General features: G+C 36.2%; 1 protein-coding gene across 2 annotated transcripts; it reads left to right on the forward strand.

Annotated features, from left to right (window-relative positions):
• Positions 1-93: 93 nt before the first annotated feature.
• Positions 94-22,131, forward strand: LOC109091591 (VAMP (vesicle-associated membrane protein)-associated protein B and C). Of its 2 annotated transcripts, none has more exons than XM_042758878.1 (6): positions 94-385; positions 8,469-8,621; positions 16,347-16,450; positions 17,712-17,792; positions 17,992-18,165; positions 19,069-22,131. In XM_042758878.1, exons 1-6 carry the CDS (start codon positions 328-330, stop codon positions 19,225-19,227), a joined length of 729 nt encoding a protein of 242 aa, XP_042614812.1. In that variant the 5' UTR covers positions 94-327; the 3' UTR covers positions 19,228-22,131. The 2 variants fall into 2 exon arrangements, with proteins under 2 accessions (XP_042614812.1, XP_042614811.1); XM_042758877.1 differs by having other exon boundaries at positions 97-385; positions 19,066-22,131.
• The last annotated feature ends 822 nt before the right edge of the window (positions 22,132-22,953 follow it).

The following is a 22,953-nucleotide window of genomic DNA, read 5'->3' on the forward strand; positions in this document are numbered from 1 at the left end:
GCAAAGTTACCTTAACATTTCCATGACATGGTTGAAGACAGATGAGCCATAAAGACCACGCCCACCCTCACCCTTCGGCTCACATCAGTCGCCACTACTCAGTGCATACTGCAGGGGCAGTGACGTCACGGCCAGCCTCTCTTCCTGCTGCATCACAACAGCCGCTGGTGGATCGGGTAACACTCAGCTATTTCCACTGCCTTGTGGAGTTTTTATTTCAATAAATGTAACAGAAGTCCTCATCGACAGTCTCAGCCGTTAAGCCCGTCAGCGTCAGTTCGAGCGGACGTCAGCGCAGCAGTCGACGCGTTTGAAGCGCAGTGGGAGATGGCCAGGCCAGAGCAGGTCCTGCTTCTAGAACCGCAGCACGAACTGAGGTTCCGAGGTGAGCTGAGAGACTGACACGGCCGTGAACTAACGGCTATAACGCCCGGCACACAGAGGGGGGGGTCGACCGACGTGTTTATTTAGGGGTTAGGGGCAGCAGGAGGCGGTGAGATGGCGTTTCTGACAGGCCTCAGTCCTTGTAACTTAATAATAATAATTATGGCGCAGCGCCGTAATGCTGAATCGTTTTCGACTCCAGACTCTTATTTGAATGACATCAAATGTCCTTCATGTGAAAGAGCAAAGGGTAAATCAAGTCTCACTAGGTTTAGCAGAAGACTGACAAGCACGTTAGCTAGAGCTAGCCTGTTTTAGGCCTTGAGATACATGCTCTGTTGGTGGCCGGTTAATTCGGTTAGTATGAAGCGGTGAGACCGGTGTTGCCAGGTCCGCTTATTATTAGCGACGTTGCATTAGATTTTTAAATAGAGTCGCTTATAAAAATTGGGCTGTTGTGGTTTATTATGAGGTAGGGCTGCACGATTATGACAAAATCAGAATAGTCGATTATTCCCTTTAAACGTTAATTGCGATTATTAATTGCGATTATCGCCATTTACATTGAATGATGTTTTATACCAGTTTCAAGAAACTGCATGCCACATTTTTATATGAAAGTAAACAAGCTGAAAACGCACTAACTGAAAAACTTTTATTGCTTTCTATTGATAGTTGTCACGTGACGTCACACTCATAGGAACGCCCACCTGGAGGGCCAAACGAAGCTTTGCTCCACTGACCGTCAGTTAATTTTATGCAGTTTGCATTAAGTAGTAAAATGCAGATATTAAAGGGTGAAATTCAGTAAACACCTTATTGATGATGTATATTTTGTTCAGACAAGCATATGAACCATTTTTTCACCACGGCCCCTCCTCCTCAGACTTGACGCACAAGTAGGTTGCCAGATTGACGACATGAAAGAGCGCACTTGACGATGAATGAAATGAAATATGCTGTGTTTTCTGCCAGCTAGCAACCCGGGGACCTGAAATACAATTGGGTAAACTGGCAGTGGGCTGGTTTCACAAACCAAAACAGAGACCGACACTCCGGCCCAGAACGCACATTTTCAAAGGAGAATAACTGACTGTAGCATTGTTTTTCAGATAAACAAGTATTTAACTAAGCATGTTTTTTAAATATCTGCAAACATATTATGATATTTTTATGCTTAAGCAGAGTCAAAATGTTACATACAGCACCTTTAAGTGTTTTACAACGTTTGACGCACTGTTTGATTGAAATATTGCCGCGGTGCTTAATATGGATTGCAAATGGCCAAAACTTGGATTTTGTTCACATACCTTTGTTTTATTCTTTTGAGAGGTGATCTAAATATTTGCGGCTGTGAAACAGATGGAATTGTAATTGTAAATCGATTAATTGTAAATGTATTTTGGCTTCTTTCGGTGAGGCAAGTTGATTGTTTTTGGCTGATTTTGTCAGAATTGGTAGCATACCTAGCAAAACATGGCAACATTGACACCTACCTTGAAGCTGTTCCCAGTCTGGAAGTCTCTGGCACCAGTGAGACAAATCTAACACTTGTACTATTATTTTACTGCCATGGTTCATAGTTCCACCTGACATGGATATCATTATGTGGTGAAATAACTTATTTTGGTTTTTTTGTAAAAACAACTGATGTTTCTTTCAAACTTGCATTTCATAGACTTTTGAAATGAGAAGGTTTGGGACTTTTAGTCCATACATGTAGGTTCATGTGCTATTTAATGTTTACCCCGTTTCAGGGTAAAAGGTATCGGCATCAACAATTACTATTGACAACAGACCAGTGCTATATTGTTGTATATTTATATCATAGGCCTATTATTTATTGAAGTTGGAATGCTTTCTAAATGCATATTATTGATCAAATTGTGAAAAATTCATACATGTATATATTGTATTTTAACACATTTAAACATGATTTAGCTGTAAGCTTACATTCATCTGCCTCCATTTATGAGTGCAACACCCACATTTCACAATCCAATCAACATTTAATTAATGAACCAAGTCCCCGCCCTACGTTTTTTATTTTTCAATAATCCATTACATCTACTACAGATCAGTTTCTAAATCTGTTTCATCTCAACTCACTTGAGTTTCATTGTGTAATGTGTATGTATTTTTCCTCTTCACTACAACAATCGATAATTGCTAGTATTAACCAGTCCATTAGTCAATAAATCCTCTGTAAACACTTCAGGTTTAACAATGGTTTCAGGCATAGAAGTAGACATGTTTAAACCGCCACTTCCACAAATGTCTTTGTGGGTATGTTATTAGGCTGTCCGATTCCACTAGAATGACCCGTTCAGGCTGATTTGCAGATAGTTTGTGAATATTATAGGTGGCATTATCACATTGACAGGATAACCAGCCAATCAGAATGCTGCGGAGGTACTGACAACTCTCATGTGATCTTCCCTTGTTGATGCACAACTTAAAGGGATAGTTTACTCCAAAATGAAATTTACTCACCCTTAAAGGGGTCGCATATGATGCGATTTCAAATTTTCCTTTCTCTTTGGAGTGTTACAATCTCTTGGTGAATAAAGAAGATCTGTGCAAAGTTGCAAAGACTAAAGTCTCAAATCCAAAGAGATATTCTTTATAAAAGTTGAGACTCTAATGAGTATGTAACCATTGCACCTTTTTATTGCTTAGTTTTCTTTTTATTGCTTAGATCTTTCTTGTTGAGCAATAATGTTACCATGTATGATTCCTCGGAAACGACTTTTTCAACTGATGTCTCCTATGCCATGAGGGCTATTGGTTAATGCTAATATCTTTGAAAGTGACTGCAACCCTGTTTCAAGTGTTGCTCATTTATTGTGAATGCTTATTTATGTTGATTAAATCAAGTGTATGCTGGGAATAGTGTCATTTTCTTCTAGGCTTCATTTTGGTTTGACTAAAATTGAGGAAGATGTGCAGTGGCAGTCGTTCCACTGTGGAACATGGGCAGTTTCAAAATGCTTCTCTAAAATAGTCCTGATTCAAAGGGTAGTGCAGATTTACAGGGAAATTGTTGCCTGAGGTTATTGTCCAGCTTTTTTCCTCTGACAGGTTTTTAGATCTGCTATATTTAATTTTTTTGTTTGTTTGTGTTTCAGACAGTGAATGTGATACACTAGAATAATCAAAATACTTTTTTTTTATATATATATATAATTTTTTTTGCATTTTTCTCATCTCATTATTGCTCATTTAGTGTTTCAAACTGCGGAAAACATTTAAAGCCTGTAAACAATGCCACATAACAGTAGATTTACCTCAGAACAACCATTTGGCATCCAAGCTCAATAGTCAGCTAGAAAAAACAAAAAAATAACTATAAAAATGAAAATTTTGCTAAATATATGCGCTATATTGCATATTTGTATTTTTACTTTACCTGTTGAACGTAATAAGAAAGAATGCGAAGAGCTAAAGATAAATTTCAACACCTCCTATATAACTGTATGTTACTAATTAAGAAAAACAGACTGGATGCTACACTCAATGGCCAAGTGATGCTGACATAGTTATGGTCCATGATATTGCCATATATTCTGTGTAATAAACAGTTCTTTGTGACTGTATAATTCTCAAGTTGGGAAAGATGTTTAATTCCCACTTTAAATGAACCTTAACCCAGAACATCTACAAGATGGATTAACACATGACAGTATGACTGTTATGTTAAGGTGTTTAAAATAGATAAATAAATCAAACACATTTATTCTGTGGCACTTAAAATAATTTGGCGCCTTTTTTGTTTCTTATAGGAACCAATGGCTCCTTAACTGGCTCCTTAAGTGATTTTTGTTTTTGTCTGGAGCCCTGATATATCATTTTCCTGACATTGGACAAGCATCTCAGGTCTCAGCATTTTTTTCCTCAGCATCTTGTACCCTGAACGTTTTGTGGCTGACTGTGTGAAGTTGTAAAATGTACAGTTTTTAGAAATGCAACCTTCTGAATGCAAATTTTTCTCTGAATGCATGCATCTTCTGTTACTTGTATTTAATTCGGCCTGATTTAATGCATGCATAAAATAATTGTAAATAATTTAATTGAATAATTATAAGATGAGCATTAAATTCATAGCCATAATTTAATCAATAATTTTGCAGCATAATAAACAAAAAAACATAATTTTGCCATCTTTACATTAAGGCATTCTAACAAAGCTGTGGAGATCTCAAATCCACTCTGTAGTTGTTAGGTGTAGTCCAAAGCACAGTTGCAGGCTTATGTTTTATAAATGAGGTACAATTTATTTAGTTCTCAGCACTGGACATTGCTTTTTTCCCGCTCAGGAGGCTGCTAGAATGGGTCGTTCGCCATGAAGGACCCACAGCAAATTTCTCATTCAAATAAAAATTAGGCCACGCCTCCTGCCTCAAATTCCACTTATACAATTCCACTTACCAATACACTTGATTAAAAAGTCAGTGGTGCTCTTGAGTAGCAAGTAACTTCAGGTAACAATAACCCAACCATCAAGGAATGCCACTTTTTATTTAAAGTGTCTGAAGCTGAGACTCATCTGTGGGGATCAGGAAGTAGCCCCAGCCAATAATTATATGTGATTTTGGGAAGTATAAAAGGTGGTTTGATCCCTCTGAGATTTTAAGGTGACCCAGTTGTAGTAGTAATGTGTCAAAGCTGTTAAAATACTGTGACGTCTGTTTGATTTAGCAGGGCTGCACCTTTTTGGCCTAATAATACCTTGACCTACGTGGCGAAATTACATAAGTGCTCATTGATTCAGACCTTGGATAACTGAATTATTATAATGATCATGAAATGGTCCTGTAATAAATATGTTTTAGGGCTATAAAGCAGGGTGTAAATGAGAGGCAGATGTTTAAATGCCGAGTTGGAAAGACGAGTCACATCTGCACACGTGCGGATGCCAAATATCTCTCCGTGCAGATGAATGCTGCGTTACTGCAGACAGATGTGTTGGGTATTTCCAAGCCGTACGAAAGGCACGCAAAATCGCTCGAGGCTTTTCCGCCGCTGTACCTTGTTTGGCAGAAAAACTTCTTCAACAGTAAATGATGTTTACAATGATTTTTTTTAAGGTTCTCAAATGAACATGTTTTGTGTCTGCAGAATATCCTAGAACTTTCTTGAAACTCAGTCTGACTCTGGAGGTCAAACTGGGGATCCTCTTAAGAAAAAAACATGAATGCCTTTAATGAGACTACATGGCTTTAAGTAATATGTAGGTATAGTATGCATTACTCAATAGCTGCAATTTTTTTATTTTTTTGTATATTTTTAGATATATATATATATATATATATATATATATATATATATATATATATATATATATATATATATATATATATATATTTTTTTTTTTTTTTTTTTTTTTTTTTTTTTAATCTTATCTTTTTACTTTATAACTGCATATTGTTCATTTAACTTAAAAAATTTTCTGTAAGTCATACTTGTTTTTTTTCACACTTTTTAGAGGTCGACCGATAGTGGATTATATCGATACCGATAGCTAGGTTGGACCACACTGGCCGATACCAATTAATCAACTGATAAAATGGATACTGAACTAAAACTAAAACAGTGCTTTACTATTAAAAAAAAACAGTACTGAATCATACTTTGTAAATGAATACAGTTTTTATTATTAATTAAATATTGATCATTAAAGATATCATATTTCAGAAGTAACTTTAAAATTTAAAAGTGTATTAGTAAATGCTGAAATTACCACTCTAACAAGGAACTATACTTCAACAGCTTTTATCAACCTAGTTATGTACAAATGGAGTCTTACTGGAAAGTGTTACCATTTCATTTCAACAGTCATGCTTAAAGAGGGACATCTTTAAATATCTACACAAAGTTAAAAGCATTAAAATTAAATACATAATAGATATGGATATTGTAAGTATACTCCCACACTTCGTTTTCTTCTATTTTTATTTAATACTCAAAATGTCTATCCTTATCATCTTCATAAATTTAATTTTTTGTTCCTTTTAGGCAGTTGGTATTGATCAGCGATGTTATGAAAGAAAGAAAAATGCTTTTCTGCAATGACCCTAACTGTATCAGTTTCTCCAGTCCATATAGGTCTGTACGAATGACATGAAGTGTAAGGCTTTTGGCCAGGACAGTCCATTGTTAGGCCTTGTGCAATGTTTGTCTCTCTATTAAGGTTTTAAAGACGCTTAGTTCATCTGCGTCTTTTCGTCTGTAACACAGAGCATAAAGGCTTAAACAACATAAGGCTCACTATGGGTTTCAAGTGTCACAGCCTCTCAATAATTGAACTGGTTTAATAGAATGAACTCAGATGAGGTGTGGTATACTTGATGTGTGGCGTTGTTTGAGACTGAACTAGCATGTATAAAGTCAACGTGGAATCAGAAATGACCTGATTTACTTTATAAACATTTGTGGTTATGTTGGGCACAATCTAACTGTTTACCTTTGTAATCGATCGTCAAAATGTAAAATGAAAATCCTGTTTCACATGGAAATATGTTGTCACATCATGGATTTAAAAATTTTGTAAATTATGCTGTTTTATGTTGACTTTAATACATTAGAAGAAAAAGTAATCTTTATGAATGAGACAAAATCTTGGCAGCATAACTCATCTTTGATGGTCAGAGATTTTATCTACTCTTCCTGTTTGAGCAGAAACCACTGCACCATGAAGGGGAAACCAAATAATTTGCCACTCAAAACTTTCAATTTAATGTCATATCATATGTTATCAATTTCTCAGAATTTAGCTGTGGGTAAACAAATCTATCAGGGTTATCCTTGGACTTCAGATTTTTTATGGTGTTGCTACAAACGTACTTATAGTATTATTAAATGTATTTGTTTTTCTATATTTTTATTCCTTTTTTCTTTGTTTTAACAGAAGAAAACATGTCCTGAACAGCCATATCAACATTTTGATCTTTCAGCTCGTTTTGATTAGAAATGATTGAGCACTGATTTAATGTTAAAACGAGACAAAATTATTTCCAGGTGAAACATGCAAAAAGATGTCGGATGCTACTTGATTTTTATCAGGAATTGGCTAACTAGGGTCAGTTTATTAAATCCTTTTAAGTTAAATTGCAGTGCAAAATGCACTACTGCTCAAAAGATTGGTCTGTAAGAAATGAATACTTATTTCCAAGGATGTTTTTGGTTAATCAGAAGACATTTTTGTTCTAATGCTGTTCTATTGGACTTTTTCTTTATCAAAAAATACTTTTAAAAAAGTATCACAGTTTCCACAAAAATATTGAGCAGCACAACCATTTTCAACACTGATAAGAGTAATAAATGTTTCTTGAGCATCAAAACAGTATATTAGAATGATTTCTGAAGGATCATGTGACACTGAGGACTGGAGTAATGATGCTGGAAATTCAGCTTTGTGTGTCACAGGAGTAAAATATATTAAAATAGAAAGCAGTTATTTAAAATTGTAATAATATTTCAGAATATTCCTTTTTACTGTGTTTTTGATCAAATAAATGCAGCCTTGGTGAGCACAAGAGACTTCATTCAAAAACATTCAAAATTTTACTGACCCCAAGATTTTGATATCAGTCTTCTCTCTGTCACCATATTGTTTTCAGGTCTCCACTCTCTGTTTATCACCACATATTTTAATATATTGATTCTGTGATGTGGACTGATTAGCATCAGCCTTTGGCAGAACAAATTCAGTTTGTTCTATTTTCCCGAAAATCACCCTTATTCTTTGCCGCAGTGTAAAGCGAGTGCCAGAGTTGAGAACAGTACTCTGGTCTTTTGGCCTTTGATGAATCGCTAAATTTTGAAATGTGCCACTAATTTGATTTGTCTTGAAACATTATGTCTAGGTGGGGTGAAATCGGTTATAAGTTGTAAATCGATGTGGACACTTAGAGCAGTCTGGCTGCAGATATTGCTCTTGATCAGTTTGAGATATTTTTGCAGTAAGCCACCACCCAGCACACCCTAGAAACTGAAAAGCAATGCGCTAACAATCACACTGAACACCCTAAAATCATTTCAGTGTGTTTTGAATGTACAGTAATGTCCTCTTTTTCTCCCCTCAGGTCCATTTACAGATGTGGTGGCCACCACCCTAAAGCTTGCTAATCCCACAGACAGAAATGTGTGCTTTAAAGTAAAGACGACTGCACCGCGCCGATACTGTGTGCGGCCAAACAGCGGAGTGATTGATGCCGGAACCTCGATCAACGTCTCTGGTAAAATCATTTGTATTTTTGATGTTATTCACAATAAATGAAGTCTTTAAAGCTATGCCCCAACTCTACCAATGCAAATACCAATACCAAAGCACACTTGTTGCAAAGATATTTATATTATATACAGGTGCATCTCAATGAATTAGAATGTCGTGGAAAAGTTAATTTATTTCAGTAATTTAACTCAAATTGTGAAACTCATGTATTAAATAAATTCAGTACACAAAGACTGAAGTAGTTTAATTCTTTGATTCTTTAAATTGTGATGATTTTGGCACACATTTAACAAAAACCCACCAATTCACTATCTCAACAAATTAGAATATGGTGACATGCCAATCAGCTAATCAACTCAAAAAACCTGCAAAGGTTTTCTGAGCTTTCAAAATGGTCTCTATGTTTTGTTAGTTTGGTTAAATAGTCTTGGGGATGATTGGTGATATGATAATTGTCATGAAGAAGATAATTGTTGCCCTTCACAAGGAGGGTAAGCCACAAACATTCATTGCCAAAGAAGCTGGCTGTTCACAGAGTGCTGTATCCAAGCATGTTAACAGAATGTTGAGTGGAAAAGAAAGATGCACAACCAACCGAAAGAACCGCAGCCTTATGAGGATTGTCAAGCAAAATCGATTCAGGAATTTGAGTGAACTTCACAAGGAATGGACTGAGGCTGGGGTCAAGGCCTCAAGAGCCACCACACACAGACGTGTCAAGGACTTTGGCTACAGTTGTCGTATTCCTCTTGTTAAGCCACTCCTGAACCACTGACAATGTCAGAGGCGTCTTACCTGGGCTAAGGAGAAGAAGAACTGGACTGTTTCCCAGTGGTCCAAAGTCCTCTTTTCAGATGAGAGCAAGTTTTGTATTTTATTTGGAAACCAAGGTCCTAGAGTCTGGAGCAAGGGTGGAGAAGCTCATAGCCCAAGTTGCTTGAAGTCCAGTGTTAAGTTTCCACAGTCTGTGATGATTTGGGATGCAATGTCATCTGCTGGTGTTGGTCCATTGTCTTTTTTGAAAACCAAAGTCACTGCACCCGTTTACCAAGAAATTTTGGAGCACTTCATGCTTCCTTCTGCTGACCAGCTTTATGAAGATGCTGATTTCATTTTCCAGTGGGATTTGGCACCTTCCCACACTGCCAAAAGCACCAAAAGTTGGTTAAATGACCATGGTGTTGGTGTGCTTGACTGGCAAACTCACCAGACCTGAACCCCATAGAGAATCTATGGGGTATTGTCAAGAGAAAAAAGAGAAACAAGAGACCAAAAAATGCAGATGAGCTGAAGGCCACTGTAAAAGAAACCTGTGCTTCCATACCACCTCAGCAGTGCCACAAACTGATCACCTCCATGCCACGCCGAATTGAGGCAGTAATTAAAGCAAAAGGAGCCCCTACCAAGTATTGAGTACATGTGCAGTAAATGAACATACTTTCCAGAAGGCCAACAATTCACTAAAAATGTTTTTTTTTAATTGGTTTTATGAAGTATTCTAATTTGTTGAGATAGTGAATTGTTGGGTTTTTTGTTAAATGTGAGCCAAAATCATCACAATTAAAAGAACCAAAGACTTAAACTACTTCAGTCTGTGTGCATTGAATTTATTAAATACACGAGTTTCAGAATTTTAGTTGAATTAGTTGAATTAATTAAATTTTTTAAGTTTTTCTCGTTTTTTTAGTTTCACCTGTATATATTAATTTAACAAATTAAAATGAAAACTTAAAATATGAAAATAAATCTAATTCCAAATAATAATACATACTATAAAATTCTATAAATAATACTAAAGTAACACTGATTTGAAGGCACATTTGCAGATTATTAGCAATAAAACAACCAAAAACCGGAATCTTTTTTTTTTTTTTTTTTTTTTTTTTTTTCAGTGTCGGTGATGTGAGCAACAGTAACTTTATGATAAGATGTTTCTGTGTCCATCAATGCGGCAAAGTTGAGAATAGATTGATTTTATTCAGATAAATGAAGATGTTGGAGTACACGCATCTCCTGTGAGATACTGTGGTTGGCAAAATGAAGGAGATGTTTCTGTAGCAGCACCTTTATATCTATTACCCAACTGCTCTTTGTGCATGACGGAAGCCTTTACATAACCAAGAGATATTTTTGTAACAACAGTTGTTGGTGTCTGAGACCTTTGAGAGTTTTCCTAATAACTCAACTCCTTTGAAATCTCAGAGCCTTTTGGAATCTCATGGACGTTCTTAAATTGCTCTCATTATTCCATGTTGATTCCAATGTTTTGGGATTTCTCTCCATGGTGAGATGCCTGGTCCCTGTCAATATGTACAATAGCTCTGACTCACACCGTTTTCCTTGACTGCTATTTGAATCAGTGACAGGCTAACTCGTCCCTGGCGTGTTTACCGCAGCGGATACACAATGGATTTCGCTTAATGTGTTTTTGACTCGTATCCAGATCTGTGAGATGAGCCTCTTGTCTCCATCCGTTCTCAGACATCACTGTCAGTCTGGGTTCTGAAGTTATTTGTCGACAGTTCAAAAACAACAACTTCAAGCTCTGAATCCCACACAAATCTGTTATGATTGCAGAAACTCTACTTCTGTTGAGTTCACGTCGGAAACGCATCTAAAAATTTCACACTTATGTAATGCTTGTATGACTTTATTTGACTAGCAGCAAAATGTGTTTTTATTTTTATCTGCACTAAGTGAAATGTCAAAATGTGAAAGAATATTTGGGGTTACTGGTAATTGTGATTGTAACACGGTGTTAGTTACAACAGAAAATAGGTTTGACTAGCGTGACTTTAACAGAAAATGTATTTTGTTTTTTTCTGTATGTCTAAAAAATTCTGCAGTATAGTAATAATTATAATTGTATTTTAATATACTTTTATGTAATTTCTTATGATAAAATGTCAGAACTCTTATCTTGCTGACATATTTGAAGATAGTTTTCAGTTTAATATTTTTTAAATAGATCTGAAGCATTTTAAGTCTATCTTTTAATCCTATTTTAATCCTGTGTGTCTGTCTAATAAATTAATAATTATAATTTATTTAATTTATTCTAATTATATTTTTATAATATTATTTTATATATTATTATATTAAAATTATTATACTTGTTAATACCTTTCTGTGACTCAGAACCTTTGGAAATTAGCAAGTAATGTGCGTTTTTCCAAACCATTAATGTTGTCTGGATTTCCTCACACCTTCTCCCTCTCTCTATTAAAGCTTCACAGTTTTTCCCGAGGGGAATCAGAGGTCATGTTTCATAATTAATAGCCTTGTTCGTGTTTTATCTCCAGGGATCCAGTTAATTATGCAGAGGAATGATTGTCTGCAGTCAGGTGTTTTGTTGTAGTTTTTATCATCGCTTGAATTCACATTGTCCAGGGAAACCATTTTATGCCGTTGTCCACACAAGCTCAGTGTGATTTAGAAATAGTTATCTTCTAAGAATACAAGAAAGAACAGCATGTGCAGACAACTCACAAAAGTTGTGTAAAAGACAGAAATGGTGCCAAACGTGGTTTCAAAACAAAAAGGAGATTCAGAAGGGCCTTTCTGGACATGAACAATCCTTAAAGGGTTAGTTCAGCCAAAAATGAAAATTATGTCATTAATGACTCACCCTCATGTCGTTCCAAACCCGTAAGACCTCCGTTCATCTTCGGAACACAGTATAAGATATTTTAGATTTAGTCCGAGAGCTTTCTGTCCCTCCATTGAGAATGTATGTACGGTATACTGTCCACGTCCAGAAAGGTAATAAAAACATCTTCAAAGTAGTCCATGTGACATCAGAGGGTCCGTTAGAATTTTTTGAAGCATCGAAAATACATTTTGGTCCAAAAATATCAAAAACTACGACTTTATTCAGCATTGACTTCTCTTCCGGGTCTGTTATGAGCGCGTTCACAGCACATCCGGTTCGCGAACGAATCACTCGATGTAACCGGATCTTCTTGAACCAGTTCACCAAATCGAACTGAATCATTTGAAACGGCTCGCGTCAACAATAAGCATTAATCCACAAATGACTTAAGCTGTTAACTTTTTTAACATGGCTGACACTCCCTCTGAGTTCAAATAAACCAATATCCCGGAGTAATTCATTTACTCAAACAGTACACTGACTGAACCGAGCCAGATAACGAATGAAACATTGACTCGTTCTTGAGTCAAGAACCGTTTTCTGTCGGACGCGTCCGGTTCGAGAAGCGAGGAGCTGATGATACTGCGCATGCGTGATTCAGCGTGAAGCATACTGACACACAGCGCGTCTGAACCGAGCTGGTTCTTTTGGTGATTGATTCTGAACTGATTCTGTGCTAATGTTATGAGCGCGGGTTAACCGAAGGCTTGAATCAATGGCAATCATCGGCAATGAAGTCATTACGTCGATCGAGAGAGAAATGGTTGGTGGATTTTTTTCGGCAAGTAGTTTATTGAATCAAACTGTCCGAAAGAACTGGTTCGCGGAAAAGAACAGAATTTCCCATCACTACCGGTGATCCGAAAACCGATGCAACCGGTTCTTGACTCGAGAACGAGTCAATGTTTCGTTCGTTATCTGGCTCGGCTCGGTCTTCAGTTCTCTCTTCACAGCAGTTCAGTCAGTGTACTGTTTGAGTAAATGAATTACTCCGGGATATTGGTTTATTTGAACTCAGAGGGAGTGTCAGCCATGTTAAAAAAATTAACAGCTTAAGTCATTTGTGGATTAATGCTTATTGTTGACGCGAACCGTTTCAAACGATTCAGTTCGATTTGGTGAACTGGTTCAAGAAGATCCGGTTACATCGAGTGATTCGTTCGCGAACCGGATATCACTAAACTGCAGTGTTGTGAACGCGCTCATAACAGACCCGGGAGAGAAGTCAATGCTGAATAAAGTCGTAGTAGTTTTTGATATTTTTTGGACCAAAATGTATTTTCGATGCTTCAAAAAACGGAACCTCTGATGTCACATGGACTACTTTGCAGATGTTTTTATTACCTTTCTGGACGTGGACAGTATACCGTACATACATTCTCAATGGAGGGACAGAAAGCTCTCGGACTAAATCTAAAATATCTTATACTGTGTTCCGAAGATGAACGGAGGTCTCACGGGTTTGGAACGACATGAGGGTGAGTCATTAATGACATAATTTTCATTTTTGGGTGAACTATCCCTTTAACTTTCTACATTGCACGTGTGTTAATGTTTATCAGGTTAATCACATTAAATGGCAAAACATAATCAGATTCATTCTAAATACATTGCATTGGTTGTTGTTTTTTATCTTTTGTGTTTCTTGTAATTTTTCAACCATCTTCAGGCTAACCTTTTCCATATTTTGCACGTTTAAGCATCACATAAAGATGTTCTTTGTTAAAGAAGGAATGCTCTCCTCCTTTAATAATCATTAAATCACTGCCTTGCTCGTGTTGGATTGTGTCAGTACTGAACTGCCAGAAAGAACTGTCAGTCACAGTCAGCATGGAGCCACCCATTTTATTATATAGTCTCCAGCTTTGTTTAGACAGGCAGCAAAAATTAGATTTTTTTGGTGTGTCTGACTCAAGTCTAATCAGTTATTTGTAGTCTGAACATTTGAAAAACACAGGAAATCTGTTTTTTTTTTCAAATTCACATGTGGTTTTAGGTCTAATTGCATTTAATTGTTTCAGTCTAAACAGTAAGGGTTTTTTTGTCATTTGGATTGTGATGTGCATATTACGCCATATACACTACAGTACAGTTCAAAAGATTGGACTTGGTACAATTTTTCAATTTAATTTTTTATATATATATATATATATATATATATATATATATATATATATATATATATATATATATATATATATATATATATATATATATATATATATATATAATATTTTTTTTTTTTTTTTTTTTTTTTATAAAAAGTCTTTTATGCGCACCAAGGCTGCATTCATTGGATCAAAAATACAGTAAAACAGTAATATTGTAAAATATCATAAAATAACTATTTTCTCTTTAAATATATTTTAAAATGTAATTTATTCCTGTGATGCAAAACTGGCTTTTCTGCATCATTATTCCAGTCTTCAGTGTCACATGATCCTTCAGAAATCATTCTGAAACATTCATGTTGCTTAAAAAACATTTATTATCATTATTAATGTTATATATTTTTTTCAGGGACTGTGATACATTTTTGTCAGAATTCTTTGTTGAGTTCAAAGTTCCAGAGAACAGCATTTGTTTGAAATGGAAGTATTTTGTAACTATATATGTTTTTACTGTCCCTTTTGATCAATGAAATGTGTCCTTGCTGAATAAAAGTTCTTTCACAAACTTTTTTAAATAGGAGTGTAGATAAATCAGATAATGAATGACAACAATTTTGGTGAAACAAACAGATCACAGATTTCATTGCTCACAAAATGACAGTGTGGACAGTTGGTTCTAAACATTGACTTTGACAACAAAACAGATTTATATGCAGTGTGAACAAAGCCTATATGTCCATATAATAATATAACATCGCTACCATCAACGACAAATCATAGTTTGAACTAAAACAGATTTCTTGAGTCAAGGATAGCAACAGTTACGTGTGAGAAATCTGAATATTTGCTCAGTCCAATGTTTTTTTTTCACAGAAATATTAATGATGTGAGCTGTACAAATAAAGCCATGTCAAGACTCATTTAAACCCTCTTCCTCTGTAGATACGTGTAAAAATACTCCCTTGATGCTGATGGTGAAACACTGTTCTTTCAAGTGTAGTCGAAAAGATTGGGACTGACGAAACCGTACATTCCCAATCTGTCTCAGCCGTCTGTTTTCAGTTTGCAATGTCAACGGTGCTTGATTGCCATAATGGCACACAAAACCAGAGTGAGGTTTTTAACTCGCGGGGGAGTTGGCGTGCACCTTCTGTGTGCTCTGCAGTAGTAGCCACATCTAAGAGAGTCTTTGAAATTAAGAGATCATTTGTTTTTAATGAAACTTAGCGGTAGTTTTCCGAAATTACGCACACATTCACCCCCAATGTTAAAAAAGAACCATTTGAATCTGAATTGTGTCTTTTAAAAAGGGCGATGGGTATGAATTCGGCCTTTAATACTGATTTCAACCGTGCCAGAGCCCTCGCACGCCAGGCATAAGAAATCATGGTAACAGCTCTAAGTTAGCTTTTGCTCGTTGGAATGACATCAAATAACATGGCCTTCTTTCGGATGGTGCTGTTGTAGACGTGAACTTCCTCACACCGACACCTGGTTTGAGTTAAAGGCTGAATGTGTTATTATTAACGTGAAAAACACTGTTTAGAAGCTGTAAGAAAAATTGGCCTTCTGGGGTCACTGAAGTTTTTATCAGCAATGTTTGTAGTGGGATTATATGCAATGAATAACTAAATCTTTTTTTGTTAAACATGAATGCTCAACACCCAAGTATTTTATCACATTTGGACTGTTCAGACGCCTTTGTCTCCTACTAATACTAATAGCATGCAGTTTTACAGTTTTCTTATTCCTTAAAATGCAAAGATTGTGTTGGAGCCATGGCCTAGCTTTTGGTGCTCATGTAGGCAGCGCAGGTTTGAATCTGGCTCATTTCCCAAGTCGGTTCCCTCTCCGTCCACCCATTATTTCCTGTCCTCTTTTGACTATCCTGCCAATAAAAAAATCTGGAAAATGCTAAATTAATTGTTCAGTATGTATTTATGTTCTTGTGTTTGTTTATCTACAGTGATGCTGCAACCTTTCGATTATGATCCGAATGAGAAAAGCAAACACAAGTTCATGGTACAGTCTCTGCTGGCCCCACCTGACATGACCGACACTGAGGGAGTGGTGAGTACTGATCCATGCCACCTGCTTTCTCAAGCTTTACACTCGTTCTCTTGTTCAGAAACATTTGTTTTGGTTGCATATGCTCCTTTTTTATTAACACTATGGAGCCTGTATAATATATATTATTAATTATATACTTTTATTATGTTTATTAATATTTTAAATAAGCTTTTATTTTTGTTTACATTTTAATTTTAGTTTAGGTTTTAGTCATTTTATTCGCTTTTATAATTTTTTTTGTTGTTGTTAATATATCTATTCAGCTTTAATTTTATTTTCATTTCAGTTTTAATAATATTAGTACTTCAGTTTGAACTTATTTTATTTTAGTTAGTTTCCAAGACAACATTTCCAATTTTTGTTTGTTTTTTAAGTTTACATTTTTCATCTAATATTCGTGTTTTAATGTATTTCAGTTTTATTTTTATTTTTTTTTTATTTTTTCAGTTAACAGAAATTATTTTTAATAGTTTTAGTTAACAATAACAGCACTGGTCATAAAACAGTATTTTTCATTATTTTAGTGTTTCAATATAAAAGCTTCATAGAGATTGTGCTGCAATGCCAGTAAGCAATAATATTGTGATAACCCCCAGCATAGAGCAACACCATATGATACAAATGGTGTGAGTTTGCTGTTCAAGTAATACAAACAAGTGTAACACAACTCTTTCTGAGCTTTCTGAATGACGCCCCAAATAGAGCATGCTGAAAATGTGTATGCATGTGCAGATGCAATGATAAATAGGTTATGAAAATGTCAGGAAAGAAAATGTAGAGCAGAGTTCTGACTACTTATTCGCTGTCCTGAGCTATTTCTACTATTCCTGTTGATGGCTTTAAAGCTCAGCTCCAAAACTAAGTGATTGCCTCGCTGTCTGCTTTCTACAAAGGTTGTATACCTTCTAAGATATAACTACAATGAAACCTCACAAATGACTGATTTGAAACCCTCTCTCAATGGGCAGTTTAATAAAGCTAACATCCACAATTGGCTCAGTTTGTGTGTGGTGAAGCTAATGCATGAGAAATACGTAGCACTCAAACATTGTAGTAGATTGATATTTTCTTTTTTCAATATGCTGTTGTACTTTTTTTATTAGCTACATTTCTTTCGGGAAATCTTCATGTCTGGAATGAGCCTAAAAATGCTGTGAATGTAAGCAGGTCGCTAGGGTTTGTAAACAGCTCATGAGGTGTTTATTTGGTGCATAATCATATGTATGCACGTGTTTACATATGATGTTCTTCTCTCATGCAGTGGAAGGACGCCAAGCCCGAGGATCTGATGGACTCCAAGCTGAGATGTGTCTTTGAGATGCCCGCTGAAAATGAGAAAACAGTGAGTGGATGGGTTTTCATGTTCTTCCTCATGTTAGCACTGAGCTCTAAGCAGTGTGTGAAATGACAGTGACAGCAGGCATGGCGCCCTCACCTAAAACTAAAAAGCAAAACAGATTCTTGGCTCTTTTATGGATGCATTTGCTCATGATTCGTTCTGTGTGTGTGTGGTGTTCGTGTAAACCTGATTGTGGCCACAGCATGAAATGGAAAGCAATAAGATAGCCTCCAGTCTCTCAAAGTCGGAATCATCCACATTGTCTATGAAGTCCATGGTCAGTCTGGATGATGGAGAGGTGAAGAAGATCATGGAGGAATGTAAAAGACTGCAGACGGAGGTGCAGCGGCTACGAGAGGAGAACAAACAGATCAGGGTGAGTATGTTTGCTAATTGCATTCTCACAGATGTTATCAGTAGTCATAAAACATCAGATGCTTGTTTTCTATTTTCAAATGTACATAATGCTTTTGTCTATTGTCAGAGTAATATTACATTAAATACACTACAGTTTAGAAGATTGGGGTTGGTAACAGTTTTTAATGTTTCTGAAAGAAGTCTCTTAATGCTCACAGAAGCTGCATTTGTTTGATCAAAAATACAGTGATATTGTGAAATATTATTAGTTTTTTATTTTCTATTTTAAAACATTTTAAACTGTAATTTAATCCTGTGATGCAAAGCTGAATTTCCAGCTGCCATCACTCCAGTCTTCAGTGTCACATGGTCTTTCTGATATTGTGCTGCTTAATATTTTTGTGGAAACTGTAATTTTGTGCAGGATTTTTGGTGCATGTGATTTAAAGTTGCACTTTCTCTAAATGCTGTCTTAAATTTAATTACAGACATTTTGTCTTATCTTTAAACTGGTTATTACTTGTGCCAAAAACATAGTGTTTTAAGTTTTTCAGTGCGTTTGTCAGTGTTCAGGGTGCCTTTTCAAGAAATGCCCTGTATTAATATTTGCCATCCTGCTCTCTAGGTATTGACAATACATATCTGCCATTGAACAACACATACTGATCTACCTTAATGACTTTTGTGCTCATTCACCATATTGTTTCAATTCACAACGGCCACAGGATGTTGAACATATTGAGAGACGGAACTTAAGATAACCTGGTCTTACTCATCAGCGCTGTGTGAAGCTGCAGCTGGGGACCATTACTGCTGCTTGTTTAATGAGATGAGCGCAGGGCCAATTTATTTCTGTCATCTAACTATCTTTAACTTTATCTCTCTCTCCACTCCCCCCCCCCCCATATCCCCTCCCCAGCAGGAAGATGATGGTCTGCGGATGAGGAAGAGCACAGTAATGTCCGCTCCGCACTCATCTCCAGCGCTGAGAGTGAAGGAGGAGGGGCTGAGCACCAGGGTGATCGCTCTAATTGTGCTGTTTTTTGTCGTGGGTGTCATCGTAGGCAAGTTGGCCTTGTAAAATCCAAGAGGGGAGCACTACAAGCATGCATTGCGGATGAAACAAAAACAAACCAGACAAGTAACCAATGCAGAATTCGTTTAATCCGAATGCCATATCATTTGGGTAGTCTTGGATTAGCAAGGTGTGTAAAATTAATAAAGGGATCAAGAAATTTCATCATGTTATGTGCAAAGAAAAAAAATCATCACACTAATAATAATCTGACACAGCTCTTGCCTCAAAATTGTGAAGTCATTCTGGCCCCTCTTCCTTAATCATTTCTGATGCAAGTTCAAACGGATAAAAAATGTCAGATTTTAACCACTAAACAATGTTGTAGGGATTTTCTAACACCAGATGTGCGATTGAGTTGTGTTAGAGTGAATGTTTTTATCACTTTTTTTTTTTTTCTCTCAGTGGGTCTAATTGAGTCTGTATACAAATGCTAAACATCTTTGAAATGTCACATGTGCATTTAATTTATGCATACCCAGACTTCCTGCATTAAAGCAGCAGTTCACTGAAGTTCAGCCTGTATATCACTCTTCAGGTTAATTATAAAACAAGCCTTCTGGTATCTTCCCTAGTCACACTGTTGTTAAAATAACATGCATTTTATATTTTCCATCCACCTCCGTTCAGTCCGACTGATATGTTTGAGTACCAGCACGTACTATGATTCAACATATAGTTCCTCAGCGAATCAGATAATGTCACTAAATATCCACGTTTTTATCACCGTTTCACACAAGTTTAATATGTTCACTTGCAATCAGCCATTAATTGACTTTCAAATGCCAAAACCGCCCAAAGTGGCTTGGGTGACAATTTGACTCTTAGATTATTTTTGGGATTCAAACATCTTTAATTGACAGCGAGGAGATGTACTGTTAGTGACTGATATTTCAAACTGCTGTTACTGGGAAAGTGTTGGTGAAACCGAACACATTTTTTGCGCCAAAAACCATTTGAAACAATATTTCTCTGTGAACTGCTGTGTTTGTCGGTAAGGCGCGGGGCTGACGTCTCTGAAACCCACACTTTCGTTGAAGCTTTGCACAAAACGTGTTCCCTGTCAGAATCAGAATCACCTTTCTTTATTGTCGTTTTCTTTTGGTAAGGGATATGTGCTTGAATGCATGGCTCTGTTGAGAGCAAAAAAACTACTTTATATTTTATTAAGCTGCTCCATAGGTGAAATGTCCTTTACAGGCCCTCTTAGCACACCTCTGTTTCTATTTTGCTGCCTGTAGACCAGAGTTAATTTATTGATCAAGTCATTATATACAGTAATAGTGCAGCTGCTAAGCATAACTTTTGATGCACCATGTACATGCATCTGGTTGAAGGTCTCTCTCCCTATGAACTTTCTATCTGAAGATGCCACGAGGAGAGTTTACCATCAGGTCCATAAACACTTTACCCTCCAAAAAAGAACAAAAAAGTAGTTAAAGGTATAGTTAACCCAAACTTTAACATTTTGTCATGATGTTCATGTTGTTCCAGCTCTTTTTGTGAAACAGCAAATGCACCATGCAGGAATCATAAAACTCGTCCAAACATCTTTTGCACTGTATTCCAAGTTATCTGAAGCCGTATGAATAGCTTTGTGTTTGCATTTTTGCATACATTTATTTTGCATATGATATTCTATGTTGGCATACTGTATGAAATGATACATTGAGATCTGAGAGCTCCAATGTAAGGTTATTAGTGGAAAAAAGCTTAAATTTCAGTCTGTTTTCCCACACAAAGCTATCATATGACTTCAGCATGTAGTGCAGATGTTGTTTGGATCACATTTATGGTGTTTTTTGCTTTCTTGTTGTCCTTTTCAGCCCTTTTCAAGATAAATCCCCATTCACTTTTATGGAAAAGAGCAGCTTGGACATTCTGCGTGGCATCTCATTTTGGGTTTCAAGTGAATAAAATTAGGTTTGAACAACATGATGGGGAGTAAACGGTGACAAAATGTTAATTCTTGAGCCAACTATTCCTTTAAAAACTGACACGTGTGAGTATTGTAACCTGTATTTTAGCCATGCCAAGCCTACTCCTCATTTCCAGATAAATGCATGGCTTCAATATGCCTTGTCGATGGTCTGAAATGTACACAACACTGGTTTATCTCACAGCATAAGGCATTAAAATACACTTCTGACATTTCTGCACTGTTTTCCTGAGCCCTCTGTTTCTTTGCTGTCCTCTGATGTTAATTTAGTTGTTTTGTCTGGATTTAAGTTATGAATAAAGCTTTTATTGCACAGAACTGTTTGTAATAAAAATGCACTACATATAAAGAATGTCATCTTCCCATGCACAACGGTCTGATCTTTGTGAATTAACCGAAATTGCATCAGAAAAGAGACTCTTCCTACAGGGGACCATTTTGTGACCTGATATGTATTTGTGTCATAGTTTGGTGTTGTGGGGGGTGTCTTTTTCTTTAATGTTTCTCTTCTGCCCCCCTCCTTGAGAAGCTTTTGTTTCAGTTGATTACCTTTAGCTGATATTGGATTTCGAAGAACAGAGGAGCTTACAGTATTGTCACATGGCAAAACTTTGCTTTGTAAGTAACTTTAGGAGATGTTCAGGGTATAGTGATTTTTGGACTGCAGTTTATGTATAGTTCACCAAGGAGTATGATTGCCATGGAGAGGGAGGGATTTGGGGGCCTATCAGCCAATCAGCTGGCTTGTAATTATACCTAAACCTTATTATAGTGCCCCAAACCTTCACATATGATGTAAACATGAAGGTGACCATTTTGTATGTATATAAATAAATAAATGACTCTAAGATGATAATTAAGGTTGATATTCCTAGTCAAGTAGTCTATAATGGTATATAAAGAAACCCCAACTTTGTTGGACTATGTAGCATCTTAATAAATTAAATCAATAAAGCCCCAGTCCAAAACTTCTTGTCCTGTTTGTTTTTTTGTCTAGTTTCCATTGTCCACTTAAAGGAGTAATTCACCCAAAAATAAAAACTTGATAAAAATTTACTCTACCATCAGGCCATCCAAGATGTAAACAAGTTTGTTTCTTCATAAAACAGATTTGGAGAAATGTAACATTACATTACTTGCTCATCAATAGATCCTCTGCAGTGAATGGGTGCCGTCAGAATCAGAGTCCAAACAGCTGATAAGAGCATCACAATAATCTACAAGTAATCCACATGATTCCAGTCCATCAATTAACGTCTTGTGAAGCAAAAAAACTGCTTGTAAGAAACAAATAATTTTTTTCCCCGAGATATTTTTAACTTATGCACAGATCAAGCACCATTTACAGGCAAAAACATTTAACAGGACAATTTGGGATTGACTCTTTCACAGGAGAGAGAGTTATTGGTGATTTTTTATTTTTTTTTAACAAAGCTTTTTGCTTCACAAGATGTAAATTGATGGACTGCAGCGGTGTGGATTACTGTGATGTTTTAATCAGCTGTTTGGACTCTCATTCTAATGGCACCCATTCACTGTGGAAGATCCATTGGTAAGCAAATGATGATGCTTAAATTTCTCCCAATCTGTTCTGATGAAGAAACAAACTAATCTACATCTTGAGTACATTTTCAGCCAGTTTAAATTTTTGTCTCAACTATATCTTTAGCACATTTTCAGTGTACTCTGAATTGTGTGCCTAATGTGTTTTAATGTTGTTAATTTGTTTTAGTAGTAACAGCAAAATGATGGATAGTACACCTGTCATTGACTTCCTGTTGCATGTTTGAGAT

This window comes from Cyprinus carpio, chromosome A6 (assembly GCF_018340385.1).
Source record: "Cyprinus carpio isolate SPL01 chromosome A6, ASM1834038v1, whole genome shotgun sequence".
NCBI classification, from domain to species: Eukaryota; Metazoa; Chordata; class Actinopteri; order Cypriniformes; family Cyprinidae; genus Cyprinus; species Cyprinus carpio.